Raw genomic sequence first — 15576 nt, forward strand, 5'->3', positions numbered from 1 at the left:
TTTTACAGGACATTAGAGGGGGAGGATTTGCAAATTGAAATCTCAAACCAAACGTCACGTCAACAGTCACTCGGTTCATCACGATGTGAGTATCATCGGCCTTTGAATCTAGAAGGAGAACTGTTTGTCTGTTTTGTCTGCTTCAGAAGGTTTTTAACATCAGTGTGACTGGAAAAGCACCGAGACACACAGGCCCAAGTGAGAGTGTTCCAGTGCATTGACTGTGGAGAAAGCTTTAACAGGTTACACAGCTTGACAAAAACATGAGACCATTAACAGCAGGGAGAGACTGTACATGTGTTCTGTTTGTAGAAGTGTTTTCAACTGATTGTTGAAACTGGAGAGACACAAGGACACCCACACAATGGAGAAACCATGGAAGTGTAGGGACTGTGGGAAGGGATTCCAGAACCCATCTGCACTGGAAAATCATCGACGCAGTCACACCAGGGAGAGACCATTCACCTGCCCTGTTTGTGGGAAGGGATTCACTCTCTCAGGCAACCTGCAGATACACCAGCGAATTCACACCGGGAAGAGACCATTCACCTGCTCTGAGTGTGGGAAGGGATTCACTCAGTCATCTTCCCTGCAGAGACACCAGCGAGTTCATACTGGGCAGAGGCCGTTCACCTGCTCTGATTGTGGGAAGGCATTTACTCAGTTATCCAGCCTGCTGACACACCAGCGACTTCACACTGGGGAGCGGCCATTCACCTGCTCCGAGTGTGGGAAGGAATTCACTCAGTCATCCGCCCTGTGGATACACCAGCGAGTTCACACTGGGCAGAGGCCGTTCACCTGCTCTGACTGTGGGAAGGCATTTATTCAGTTATCCAGCCTGCTGACACACCAGCGAGTTCACACTGGGGAGAGGCCATTCACCTGCTCTGACTGTGGGAAAGGATTCACTCAGTCATCCAGCCTACTGACACACCAGCGACTTCATACCGGGGAGAGACCTTTCACTTGCTCTGAGTGTGGGAAGGGATTCAATCAGTCAACTAACTTGCTGACCCACTGGCGAGTTCACACAGGGGAGAGGCCGTTCACCTGCTCCAAGTGTAGGAAGGGATTCACTCATTTATCCACCCTGCGGAGACACCAGCGAGTTCACACTGGGGAGAGGCCGTTCACCTGCTCCAAGTGTGGGAAGGGATTCACTCAGTCAACCGCCCTGCAGGCACATCAGCGAGTTCACACCGGGGAGAGACCATTCACCTGCTCTGAGTGTGGGAAGGGATTCAGTGATTCATCCCACCTGCTGATGCACCAGCGAATTCACACTGGGGAGAGGCCGTTCACCTGCTGTAACTGCGCGAAGAGATTCAGACTTTCATCCACCCTGCTGAAGCACCAGCAAGTGCATGCTGAGGAGAGGCCATTCACCTGCTCCGCTTGTGGGAAGGGATTCACTCAGTCATCCAGCTTGATGAGACACCAGCGAGTTCACAGATGATTGCAGGGATTCCGCTGTTATTGCTGTTGTTAATCACATCCAGGACTGAACCATGTTCATTCTGACTGTTGGTGAAGTAGGAGGGTCAGAGGGCTTCTTTCCGCTGGGCTGGCTGGTCTCACGGCTTTGCTTCCAGTGAGCTGATGCTCTTTGAGCCTGGGAGTGCACATTCCCACTGAAATGAGCCACAAAGCTGATTAAGTACATTCATTATATCCTAAATAGTAAATAGTGTTTTTCCTACCACTACAGATAGATCACAAATAAATACATTTGTCTCTGTTCCATTGAGTCTACAGCACGGGGCCAGGCCAGTCGACTCAATTGGTCTATGTCAGTATTTATGCTCCACATGAGCCTCCGCTTCATCTCCCTCCATCAGCATATCTTTCTATTCCTATCTCCCTCGTGTATGTATCTAACCTCTGCTTAAATGTCTTCATGTTTTTCACCTCCACCACTCGCTGTGGGAGCAAGTTCCACATTCTCACCACTCACTGGGTAAAGAGGTTTGTCATGAAATCCCTATTGGATTATTGAATCCCTTCATAATCTTAAAGGCTCCCACCAGGTCACCCTTCAGTCTTCTCTCTTTTTTTCTGAAAAGTGTCAGTGAAGAAAATGCTTTCGGTTCTGGTATTGTTCTTTTTCTAAATGGAGATCACTAATGTTGACAGTACTCCCAGTTAGTCTAACCAAACAAGTTGAACAGAAACTCCTTGCTTTTCAATTCTATCCCTCTATAATGGAACCCTACATATGGACCATACATTAAAGGAAAGATGTGAATTTTTTGAGAGGCTGGAGACAGGATTTATGAGAACGGCACCAGGGGTGAGGGACTTCAGTTAGTTGGAGAGACTGGAGTAGATGAAATTGCTCTCTTTAGATCATAGAATTATGCATTCGGCCCATCAATTGCATGCCAGCTCTCCAGAGTGAATCAGTTAGTTCCATTGCCCCGTTCCATCCTCACGTACCTATAGGTTTATTTGTCCACCCAATTATCCCCGCTTCTCTTACCCTCGAGTGGAAGCAGATTCCAGGTCATGACCACTCACTTTAAATGCCTACGAGGCTCACAGAGCAAAGAGGGAGGCCATTATGCCCATCATGCTCATGGTGGCTCTTTGAAAAACAACCCAATTAATCCAGTCGCCCTGCAGTTTTCTTTTCCTTTCAAGAATCTGTCCAGATCCCTTTTTAAAGATAGAAGTGAATCTGCTTCTCGCACCATTTTCAGGCAGTGCGTTCCAAATCACAACAACTTGCTGTGTTTTAAAACAAATAATTCAGGATATTGTGTGTTTAAAGTTTCACATAGTATTCAAAATGGTGGCAAAGATGTGGTTATTACACAAAATTAAGGTTCAATCTTTATCAATGATCTTGACGAGGGGATTGTGTGTAATATATCCAATTTTCTGGACAATTATGAAACAATACGTTTCTATAGCACCTCTCAGGACCACAGGACCTCTTAAAGTGTTCTGCAGCCAATGAAGTAGTTTTGAAGTTTCATCATTGTAATGTATGAAACTATAGACAGGGCGGGATAGTCAAATTTCATTTTAAAATTCAATCACTTTCATCCTCTATTCACTGTTATAAGTAACAAGGTCAAGGAAGCCATTTTAAACTCTTAACATGTGGCTTCTTGAAACTTTTGTCCATTGTATAACTTTTCTTTATTAAATACCTATTGGTTTTGTATTAATAGCCAGTCATGAACCAGATGATTATTCAGTAATGAACCTTGAATAAGTTACCACTTAGTGAATCAATGTAATAGATAATTATATTATAAAGGGTGCATCTGCATTTTAAAAATGAACACCATATAAACTTATTTTTTCTAGAAACTGCAGAGCTAGCAGAAATTGTTTAAACAAATAAATTATTTTCTAATTTTGATAAGCTATAGGACATCATATTCTGCCAAAATCCAGTTTAAGAATAAGGCTCATGTTTAATCCAATCAAGATTAGTAAAAAATAAAGCTATTGTTTTCCATAATCTGTTGTTTTGAACCACTGTATCTTGTATTAACCAAATGTATTAATTAAATATTACTGTATTAACTATCAGTCAGTAACAGATGTTTAAGTAGTGAGCCTTAATTGAGTTACAATTAATGAATCAATAATGAATCAGTAGTTATAGTAAAAGACTGAGTTTTATTCACTGTAAAGATGTGAAACCTTCATTGCTGTGTATGTAAAGAATGTGCAATGAAGATAAATGTACTGGCAAGAGAGACCTTCAAGCTCTGATTAGCCTCAACATTTGAAACTGTCTGAAAACCTGTCATTGTATAGAATCAGATAAAGGGATAGTATGAAACAGTTCTATTGTCTTCCTGTCGATGATAATGAGAGAAGGTCGTGTAAGTAATTGTGAATACAATTAATCTAGCAACTAAATTGACCAATTGTCATGTTACAACAAGCCCCACTCTGATGTGAGGTAATGGTCACTTTGGGGATAAAAGTAGAGGTTCCAAAGGTCTTCCTTGCTAGCCAAGTACTGGAGATTCCCAAGGCTGAGTTCCAAGGAAATTACTGTCAAAGAAGGAGCCAGAGAGGGTGACGCTTCTACAGACTGATCACCCACATGAAGTTGTAAAAGTTAATGTCTTAAAATCGTTAAGTAAACCTTTATCTTATAATGTCTGGGGGAGGCAATGGTGTAGTGGTATTGTCGCTGGACTAGTAATCCAGAGACCCAGGGTAATGCTTTGGGGACCAGGGTTCAAATCCCACCATGGCAGATGATGGAATTTGAATTCAATAGGAATCTGAGATTAAAAGGCTGGTGATGACTCATGAAACCATTGTCAGGGAAGGAAATCTGCTGCCCTTACCTGATCTGGCCTGCATGTGACTCCAGACTCTTAAATGCCCCTCTGAACAAGGGCAGTTAGGGATGGGCAATAAATGCTGGCCTAGCCAGCGACGCCCACATCCCATGAATGAATAAAAAAAGTTTTTTTTTAAGTTTACTATCCAGGGAAGTCTGCCTTTGCCTTAATTGGTTAAAATCTTGTTTGGACCAAAGTGAATTTATTAAGTGGCAGGCTGAAATCAATTAAGTTACAGATCGCAAGATCAGATAATATAAATCTTAAATTTAAGATATTACATTTATATAGTGTCTTTCACAACCACAATACATCACAAAATGAAGTACTTTTGAAGTGTAGTCACTGTCGTAAAGTTGGAAACATGGCAGCCAGTTTACACACAGCAAGACCCCACAAACATCAAGGTGATAATGAGCAGATGATCTGCTTTTAGTGATGTTGAATGATAAATATTGGCCGGGACACCTGGGATAGCTCCCCTGCTCTTCTTTATTGGCCATGGGAACTTCCATCTCCGCCCAAAGGGGTAGACAGGGCCCTTGAGTTAGCAATTCATCCAAAGAACAGCAGCTCCAACAGTGCAGCACTCCCTCAGTGCTCGCACTTGGAATATTGACTTTGCTTTTTGTCCTCAGGTCCCTGGAGTGAGTCTTCAGCCCTCAGCCTTCTAACTCAGAGATATGAGTGTGATCCACTAAGCCATGGCTGACAGTATAGACAATACAAAGTTAGGAAGGGAAAGTTATCCTTTAAATTCCCCACATTTTGCCTCTAGTGCCTAAATCTAATAATCAAAACTCCAATATAAATAACATGTATTTGACTGACAAATGTTAGTGTTGGCTTACAGCCACAAGTTTTGAGCTCCCATTTGAGCCTTTGGCTCCTTTCTGTCTCTTGCTCATGTCAATGATGGAGCTGAGGGCTGAATTTAGCTGAGAATAACAGGGTCTGCATCGCATTTCAGAAATTGCCATGGGTGTTGACTAATAGGAAGATGCTGGAAGGCTGATTGGGAAGTGGGCCTCCAACCAATTGAGGAAGGAGTGGGGGGGGGCGACCGGGGCTGATAGTCACGTGACCCCTGGGGTTCAGTTCCCCTGTGAGCAAAGCGGGGAGTGATGGGAACAGCGTACAGAGGAGCTGTAGAGAAACCATTTGGGTCCAGAACATTGTGCACATCCTTTTACTCTGGTTGTCTTTGATCCTTAAGTAATTTTCTTCTTTTTAACCATGTTCTGTTTCATGAATAAACTTTTATCAGAAAAAGTATTTGATTTTGCTGGGCTTTACATGATTAGATTTATGCACTTTAGAGAAGAGTGGGAGGCTCTTTAACAGAAAATGAGTCCCTCTAAGGTAAAGGAGCCACAGGGGGAGATGAGATTTTATTTTTGACACAGCGATGTTAGAAAATGGGGTTCAGGGAGTTAATTAACCCTTTGTCCCCCTTTCCCAAACTCTTAAATGATTCACAGTGATAACAATTATTGGTGACAGTGGCTAGATATTATTCAACTAAGAGCTGACACTTGCTCATGTCTGAGCAGTAGTATCAAAGTGCAGCAGCATTACCATTACACTCTGGATAGAAGCGCAATCTCCACTTAAATGCTCCCTGGTCTGTCCCAGACGCCATGGTTCCCACATAGAACCATAGAAAAGTTATAGCACAGAAGGAGGCCATTCGGCCCATCTTGTCCATGCCAGCCCGAAGACACCCAGCAAGTCATTTCTTCTCAGGTTCTGGGAGATTTGATAGAGGTGTACAAGATTATGACAAGTTTACATAAAGTGGACAAAGAACAGCTGTTCCCATTAATTGATGGTACAAGGATTGGGGGACACGGATTTAAGCTTTTGGGGAGGAGATGCAGGGGGATGTGAGGAAGAATATTTTACACAGTGAGTGGGAATGACCTGGAACTCACCGCTTATAAGGGCAGTGGAAAAGGAGACAATGAATAATTTCAAAAGGAAATTGGATGGACACTTGAGGGAAATAAACATTCAGGGTAACAGGGATAGAACAGGGCAATGGGACTGACTAGTTTGCTCTGTCGAGTCGACATAGACTCGATGGACTGAATGGCCTCCTTCTCTGCCCTAATGACTCTGTGATCGAAAGACAGAAATTTCAGCTGCTCCCGTCTCTCCGACTAACTGAAGACCCTTATCTCTGGTGCATTCTCACGATTCTCCTCTGCGCCCTCTCGCACAATTTCACATCTTGCCTAAAGTGCGGGGCTCAGATGTCGGGTTCCTTTCTAGAGGGACAGAATTGAAAAGCAGGGAGGTTATGTTCAACTTGTTTCGAACCGTGGTTAGACTACACTGGGAGGACTGTTAACATTTTTGATGTCCATTTAGAAAAGGGAAATAAAGGCACTGGAGAAGTGGCAACAAATATTCACAAGAATAATACCAGAAACGAGAGCATTTCAACCCTCGCGAAAGTCTGGGGCTGCTTTTCTCTAGAAAAGAGAAGTCTGAAGGGTGACCTGATGGGAGTCTTTAAGATTATGAAGGGGTTTAATAATCCAATGGGGATTTCATGAGAAACCTCTTTATCCAGTGAGTGGTGAGAATGTGGAACTCGCTATCACAGTGAGTGGTTGAGGTGAACAGCATGAATACATTTAAGGGGAAGCTAGATACAAACAAGAGGGAGAAAGGAATAGAAGGATATGCTGATGGGGGAGATGAAGAGGGGTGGGTGGAGGCTGATGTGGAGCACAAATACTGACATATACCAATGGAGCCGACTGGCCTGGCCATGTGCTGTAGACTCAATGGGAGAAAAACAAATTTATTTATTTTAGATCGACCTGGTAGGAACAACACTATTTACTATCCAGGATAAATAAATGTACTTCATCAGCTTTTGTGGATCATTTCAGTGGAAATGTGCTCTCCCACATTCAAAGAGCATCAGCCCACTGGAAGCAAAGTCATGAGACTGACCAGTCCATCAGAAAGAAACCCTCTGGCCCTACCAACTTTCAGAATGAACATGGTTCAGTTCTGGATGTGATTAACAGCAGCAATAGCAGCAGGATCCAATCTCTGGAAGCACTGGTGAGCTTGCTGATGTCTCAGCAGGTGTTGTGACTGTGTGAATTCCTTCCCACACTCGGAGCAGATGAATAGCTTCTCCCCACTGTGAACTCGCTGGTGTGTCACCAGTTGGATAACTGAGTGAATCCCTTCCCGCACTGAGAGCAGGGGAACGGCCTCTCCCCAGTGTGAATTCGCTGGTGTGTCTGCAGGCTGGATGACTGAGTAAATCCCTTCCCACACACAAAGCACATGAACGGCCTCTCCCCAGTGTGAACCCGCTGGTGTGAAAATAGGTTGGATGAATCACTGAATCCCTTCCCACACTGAGAACAGGTGAAGGCCCCCTCCCCACTGTGAACCTGCTGGTGTCTCAGCAGGTTGGATGATGAGGGAACCTCTTCCCACACACAGAGCAAGTGAATGGCCTCTCCGCAGTGTGAACTCGCTGGTGTATCAGTAGGTGGGATGACTGAGTGAATCCCTTCCCACACTCAGATCAGGTGAATGGCCTCTCCCCGGTGTGAACTCGCTGGTGTGTCAGCAGTGTGGATGATCGTGTGAATCCCTTCCCACACTCGGAGCAGGCGAACGGCCTCTCCCCAGTGTGATTGTGTCGATGAATTTCCAGCACAGACGGGGAACGGAATCCTTTCCCACAATCCCCACATTTCCACGGTTTCTCCATAGTTCAGGTGTCCCTGTGTTTCTTCAGGTTATTCCACAGTCAGTACACTGGAAAATTCTCACTTGGGTGTGTGTGTCTCAATGCTTTTCCAGTCACACTGATGTTTAAAACGTTTTGAAGCAATCAGAACAGACAAACATTTCTCCTTCTAGATTCAAAGGCTGATGATATTCAGCTCCCATGAATTGAATGACTGTCAGATCTTGACGTGATTTTTGTATGCCGATTTCTGTTTGCAAATCCTCCCCTTCTAATATCCTGTAAAAGGAGTTCACACATGTCATCAGTCTAGAATAAAAATTCAGAACAGACAATTCTAATTTCTAAGGAACATTCTTCCCTCCTACGCTCCAAAATGTGTAAATCTCCATCCCACACACTCTCCCTCCTTTCTAACTCTGCATTACCTAATGTTCACCCTCCCAATTCTCCTGAATGTGGCAAATCATGCTAATTGACAGTTCCACACTCACCGCTTCCTGTTCTGGACAGGGAGGCATGAAAATCTATCACAGGACTAAAAATGTGTGTAATATTCAGTACTCCAATACTGATATAGAGATACTGCACTCTATTGTGGAGCTGGAGGTACAGTACTCTATTGTTGAGTGATACAGTGCTCTACTACTGAGTTAGAGATACAGTACTCTATTACTGAGCTAGAGATACTATACTCTGATGTTGAGTTAGAGATACAGTACCCTAAAGCTGAGTTAGAGAGACAGTACTCTGCTGAGTTACAGACACAGTACTCTGATGCTGAGTTACAGACACAGTACTCTGATGCTGAGTTACAGATACAGTACTCTGATGCTGAGTTACAGATACAGTACTCTGATGCTGAGTTACAGATACAGTACTCTGATGTTGAGTTAGAGATACAGTACCCTAAAGCTGAGTTACAGATACAGTACTCTGATGCTGAGTTACAGATACAGTACTCTGATGCTGAGTTACAGATACAGTACTCTTAGATTTACTTGGAACTTGCTGCCTACGATGCTGGTAGAAGCAGATATTAACAATGATTTGAGGATGAAATGAGTAGGCATTTGAAGGAAATAAACTTGCAAGACTATGAGAATCTACAGGGTGAATGGAACTGCCTGGATTACTTTATGGAGAGTGAGTGAGGACTAAGCTTGCCAACTGTGATGAAATGTATTCCTGGAGGTTTCACCACATGATTTACCTCCATGTTCCAGCTGTTAATCAACCAACACAGCCAACCTTGTGGCACACTGCCTTCCTATACCAACTGGAAAGCAAAAAGACTCATTACCCACTTGGATAATGCTCAACTGTCAGCCAAGCAGCCTTCCACGCCCTCCCCAGCTGCCCACCACCCCACCTCCATCCCCACACACATTTTCAATATTTTTATATCTGGCAAAGTGAAATGTTCTAAGAAAATTACAAAAAAATACAATCTTTATTAATTTCCTGATGAATTTTCTCCAGGGTTGCACACAGCAGTGAACTGGAGAATGGTCTTCAATTCCTGGAGACTCCAGGCTAATCTTGGAGAGTTGGCATGGACTCAAGTCACTGAATGCCAAAATGACTCTATGGTTGGAAATGTAAAATGCTACCACCTCATATGTTACAAGAATAGAAATAATAATAAATGTACATGATTAAAGAACCATAAATAATATCTCTAATATGTATCATATAACAACACTCGACATAACTCTTCCAATATTAATTTACTGTCCCTTAAATGTCAGCCATCTCCTGGGGAAACCATCCCCTTAATTATGAACATTAAGAAAGAGACCATCCTTTTAGCCAGACAAATAAATGTGTCGAGCTGAGGGAGCAAAGGATCTCAATGTCTTTAAGAGTGAGAGATGGGCTAACCTTTCCAGAGTCTGCACCCTCCCTGGATTCACTTCATTTCCCTTCAGTTCCTGCAAATCAACAATTTAAACTCAGAATTAGAAAAGAAAGTGTTTTACTCACAGATGTTGGACACAGGAGGAAGTTTTCGTCTCTGTGAAGCTCAAGCGCTGGAGACACAAAGCCTGCGCTCTGATTGACTGGAGCACCAGAGTACTTCCGGTCCTCCAAGTCTTCCCATTGGTCAACATCTCAACATAATAAAAATTGGGGGGGAGATATGGGCTCTCCTCCACACATGCGCAGCTTCTCTCTCCCTTGGTCATGCGCAGTCCCGGGTCGCCTGCCGCGTGGCGGATGGAGCGGTTTCACCAGCGCGGAGGATTGTGGGAGCTATGGCCGCCATTACTCATCCGGATCCCAATCTCGAAGCTCGTCAGACCTGGATGAAATGTGGGGGTGGGAGGGCGCACTGACCCCACACTGACAGAAAGTATGTGGGTAGTTACTGTATTTTATTGTGACGCCCCCTTAGCCAATCAGTTTGTTAACTTCAAGCGTAAGGATATAGATTTAAATACAAGCGGAAAGTGCTGGAGATACGCAGGCCTCGGCTATTAAAGAAAAATATTCCAAGTGCTTTTTTAACCACCTTATCTACCTGTGCTGTTACCTTCAGGAGTCTGTAGGCATACACTCCAGGGTCCTTCTGTTCCTCTACATTTCTCACTATTCTACCATTTGTTCTGTATTCCCTTGCTTTGTTAGCCTTCCTCAAATTAATTACCTCAAAATTCTCTGGGATTGAACTCGGGGTTTCCCTCTTTAAACCTTTCCACCCCTCTAAATCAATGTCAGTACTGAGAGAATGCTGCACTGTCGGAGGTTCTGTATTTCAAATGAGAGGTTAAACTGGGGTCCCATCTGCCCTCTCATAGGTACATGATATATTTACAGCAGAGAAGGCCATTCGGTCCATCATGTCTGTGGCAGCCAAAAAAGAACAATCCAGTCTAACACCACCTTTCAGCTCCTGGTCTGTATCCCTGTAGGTTACATCACCTCAAGTTCATATCCAAGATTTTTTTTTAAATTATGATGAGGATTTCTGCATCTACCAACCTTTCAGGCAGTGAGTTCCAAACCTCCACACCTTCTGGGTGAAAAAATTACTCAACTCCCCTCTAATCCTTCCAGCAATGACTGTAAATCAATGCTCCCTGGTTACTGGCCTCTCTGCTATGGGAAATATTCACTCTATGTGGGCCCCTCAGAAATACATACAAATCTTCCTTCAGCCTCTTCTGTTCCAAAGGAAAAAAACCCAGCCTCTCCAATCCTTCCTCATTGTTAAAATTCTCCATTCTTGGTAACATCATCATAAATGTCCTCTGTACCCTCTCTGGTGCGATCACACTCTTCCTGTAATTTGGCAACCAGAACTGTACACAGTACTCCAGCTGTGGTCCAACTAGTGTTTTATACAATTCTAGCAGAACCTCCCTGCTCTTATATTCTAGACCTCGGTTATTAAAGGAAAGTATCTACTGTGCTTTCTTAACCACCTTATCTACCTGTGCTGCTACCTTCAGGGATGGTCGGAGATAAACTCCAAGGTCCCTCTGTTCCTCTACATTTTTCACTATCCTACCATATATTGTGGTAAATCCATTGCCTTGTTAGCCTTCACCAAATTCATTACCTCACTCTTCTCCGGGCTTGAATTCCATTTGTCACTTCTCTGCCCACCTGACCAGTCCATTGATATCTTCCTGTAGTCTAAAGCTTTCTTCCTCACTATCAAACCCACAGCCAATTTGTGCATCATCTGCAAACTTCTTAATCATAACTCCTATGTTTAAGTCTAAATCATTGATATATATCACAAACAGTAAGTGACGGGTATTGTTACCTGTGGAGCCCCACTGGAAACAGTCTTCCAATCACAAAAACATCTATTGAACATTACCTTTTGTTTCCTGCCACTGAGCCAGTATTGGATCAAACTTGCTACTTCCACTTGGATCCCATGAATGTTTAATTGACTGATCAGTTTGCCATATGGATCCTTATCAAAAGCCTTGCTAAAATCCATATCGGCCACAGCAAATGCAGTACCCTCATCAACCCTTCTTGTTATGTCCTCAAAAAATTAAATTGATTTAGTCAGACACAGCCTTCCCTTGACAAATCCATGCTGACTGTCCTTGAGTAATCCGTGCCTTTTCAAATCAGGATTTATACTGACAGTAACAAGGATTGGGAGAGACCTCAGTCAGTGTACTGAGAGAAACGCAGGGTGAGGGAGAGAGATAGTGAGAGGGAGAGACAGAGAGAGTGAGAGAGAGAACCCAGTTAGTGTACTGAGAGAAACACAGTGTGAGAGGGAGAGAAAGATAGCCCAGTTGGTGCACTGAGAGAAACAGTGTGAGGGAGAGAGAAAGACTTCAGTCAGTGAACTGAGAGAAACACAGTGTGAGGGAGAGGCAGAGAGAAACCCCAATTAGTGTACTGGGAGAAATACAAAGTGAAGGAAAGAGAGAGTGCAAATGTATGTCATCTTCCAGGCAATTTATCATTGTTTATGATAAATTGTTGGAGAGAGAAAAAAAATATTATTTCACCCAACCTCCCAATGTTGACAAATTATTTAAACAATTTGAATGTTCCTGGAAAAAAAAGAGACATGTCAAAGCTTTTCACCTAGCACTCATCAGGATAGATGCAAGAATACCATATTTCAAAGGGAACAATTAATACTGAGAAACAGGGTGCTGGTTGGATGGCAAGTCGAATCTGATTGGTCAAGATGTTGCCCTGGCGAATGCATCAGGGAACAATTGTCCCCCATGTTTTTGTTTAATTGAAAAGGTGCAATGCCTAGACAAATTCCTTTTGCCTGCAGAGGACCAGGCCATGCATATGAATATTAAAAAATCCAGGACAAAAACAGAATTACCTGGAAAAACTCAGCAGGTCTGGCAGCATCGGTGGAGAAGAAAAGAGTTGACGTTTCAGGTTCACATGACCCTTCAACAGAACTGAAGTATAGTTAGGAGAGGGGTGAAATATAAGCTGGTTTAAGGTGGGGGGCGGGGGGAGAGAAATTGAGGGTGGGGTGGTTGTAGGGACAAGCAAGCAGTGATAGGAGCAGATAATCAAAAGATGTCACAGACAAAAGGATCAAAGAGGTGTTGAATTTTTCCAGGTAATTCTGTTTTTGTTTTGGATTTCCAGCATCCGCAGTAGTTTTTTGTTTTTAAAAAATCCAGGATCTGGTTCCAGTCCACATGTTCACCAAATCTAATCATTTCTTCCTTCGGCCATATCTTATTTGTGTAGCACATTTTGTTCAAATCCATCCATTAGTTTTTTAGACATATTGTTACAGACAGACAAACAAACAGGGTTGAAAACAAACTCTGTAACTCCAAAGCTGAAAGAATAAATGTTCTTATTAAGAGTGTCCATCTCATTGAAGAGGCTTCAGGCAAATCCACATCCGGCAACCTGCTCTGAAAACTGTTGACATTTTGACAGCTGTGACAAATTCCACCCCAGCAGCAGAAACAATCCACAGCATTGTAAAACAATCACCATTCGAAATAAAACAAATCACAAAAATCGAAAAGAAAAAGTCAATTCTACCGATCTGCCAATGTGAGCGGATCCTTGAAAAAAATTCCAGGATCCCGATCTTCACCAAAAATAAATCAGTTCTTCTGTGGTTCATACCCTGTCAGTGTACCAGGTTCCGGTAAAATCTGCCATTAGTTTGTGAGATAAATTGCTTACAGACAAACAGAATAACAGGGATGAGAACATTACCTCCACCCATCTTCAGTGGCAGAGGTACTGTCAGTACATTGAGCCCCGATGTCTATTCTCAGCCAGCATTATACAGGGGGAAAGGAGTGGATTCTCAGACCAGAAAGATGATCCCACAATGTACTCAGTGGCCTCTGAAGGGAAGCAGCCTCAGTCCACAAGAAGTTCTTGCACCAGCCCCCACCACCCCCTCAGTCAGCTGGCTTGTGCTGGCTCCTGCTGGATGATCCCACATGGAATGAACATGGTTCTGTGCTGGATATAATTAACAACAGCAATGACAGAAGAATCTAATCCATGCAGTCATTTATGAATTCGTCGGTGTCTCAGAAGGTTAGATATCCGAGTGAATGCCTTCCCACACAGGGAGCAAATGAACGGTCTCTCCCCAGTGTGAACTCGCTGATGTGTCAGCAGGGTGGATGAATCTCTGAATCCCTTCCCACACTCATAATAGGTGAATGGCCTCTCCCCAGTGTGCACTCGCTGGTGTTTCTGCAGGGTGGAAGAATCACTGAATCCCTTCCCACATTCAGCGCAGGTGAATGGCCTCTCCCCAGTGTGAACTCGCTGGTGTGTCAGCAGCGCAGATGAATGACTGAATCCCTTCCCACACTCACAGCAGGTGAACGGTCTCTCCCCAGTGTGACTGCGTCGATGAATCTCCAGTTTAGATGGGCATCTGAAATCTTTCCCACATTCCCCGCATTTCCACGGTTTCTCCATGGTGCCGGTGTCCTTGTGTCTCTCCAGGTTGGACAATCAGTTGAAGCCTCGCCCTCACACAGAACACATGTACAGTCCCTCCCCACTGTGAATGACGTGATGTTTTTTTCAGGCTGTTTAAACGGGTTGAACTGGTTAAAATCTGTGCATTAGAACACCCTCACTCAGGTATTTGTGTGTCTCGGTGCTTTTCCAGTCACACTGATGTTTAAAACCTTTTGAAGCAGACATAACAGGCAAACATTTTACCCTCTAGGTTCAAAGGCTGATGATATTCAGGTCCTGATAAATCGAGTGACTGTCAGATCTTGAGGAAACATTTGGTTTGAGATTTCTGTCTACAAACCCTCTCCTTCCTAATATCCTGTAAAAGGAGTTTACAAAAATCATCACTGTCAGTACAGGATAGAAATTCAGAACAGACAATTCTAGTTTCTATGGAACGTTCATTCTTCTTTCATCCAAAAGTCATCCCAGACACCTCCTCCCCATTCTTACTTTGCCGCACATAACTTTGAACCTCCCAATTGTCCTGAAGGAGCGATTCATGCTGATCGACAGACCATGGTCAGTGCTGCATGTCCTGGAACCAGAGACCGAAAATGTTTATGGAGGCTGCTGGTATGTACATATAAGTGGACTAAAAATGTGTGACATATAGCACTGTATTTCTTAATGAGGGATACAGTAGGAAGGGGTGTGACGTCCACAATGGAATTCTGCCTGAATCAGCCAATAGGAATCACTCTGCTCCGCGGTGACGTCCTCGGGTTCCAGTCTGCAGGCCAGGCGCGCGGACACGGGAGCCCCACCCCCACCCATTGTTCCCCGACTCCTCGAGCCAAGGTTTCCAGGTAACCGGCTGACGGCTCCAGCCAGAACGAGACGCCGCTCGGCGAACTCCTCTTCCCCCACACTGTCTACGGCGGCTGGCTGGTCCGAAAAGAGATCGAGCGCGACCGATGGCGGCAACTGCACTGCGCCTGCTCCGGACAGCGAAGGTCAGGTCAGCACCTCTTTCTGCGCCTGCGCGCTGGACTGTCAGCTGAGGGAGTGGAGGAGGGGAGTTTATAATCTGTGCTCCTTTATTTTCTTCCACGTCATGTAGTTTGA

The 15576-nt window shown here is 44.0% G+C and overlaps 1 protein-coding gene across 1 annotated transcript in view; it reads left to right on the top strand.

Moving 5' to 3' along the window:
- The window catches only part of LOC144697841 (uncharacterized), a 41215-nt gene extending 39670 nt beyond the window's left edge, over positions 1-1545 (top strand). Inside the window, exon 6 of the mRNA XM_078569817.1 lies at positions 353-1545. Within this exon, the coding sequence (XP_078425943.1) occupies positions 353-1459 (1107 nt within the window). The 3' untranslated portion in view covers positions 1460-1545. The remainder of the gene's footprint in view (positions 1-352) is intronic.
- Positions 1546-15576: the final 14031 nt, after the last annotated feature.

Source organism: Cetorhinus maximus, chromosome 23 (assembly GCF_964194155.1).
Source record: "Cetorhinus maximus chromosome 23, sCetMax3.hap1.1, whole genome shotgun sequence".
Classification (NCBI taxonomy): domain Eukaryota; kingdom Metazoa; phylum Chordata; class Chondrichthyes; order Lamniformes; family Cetorhinidae; genus Cetorhinus; species Cetorhinus maximus.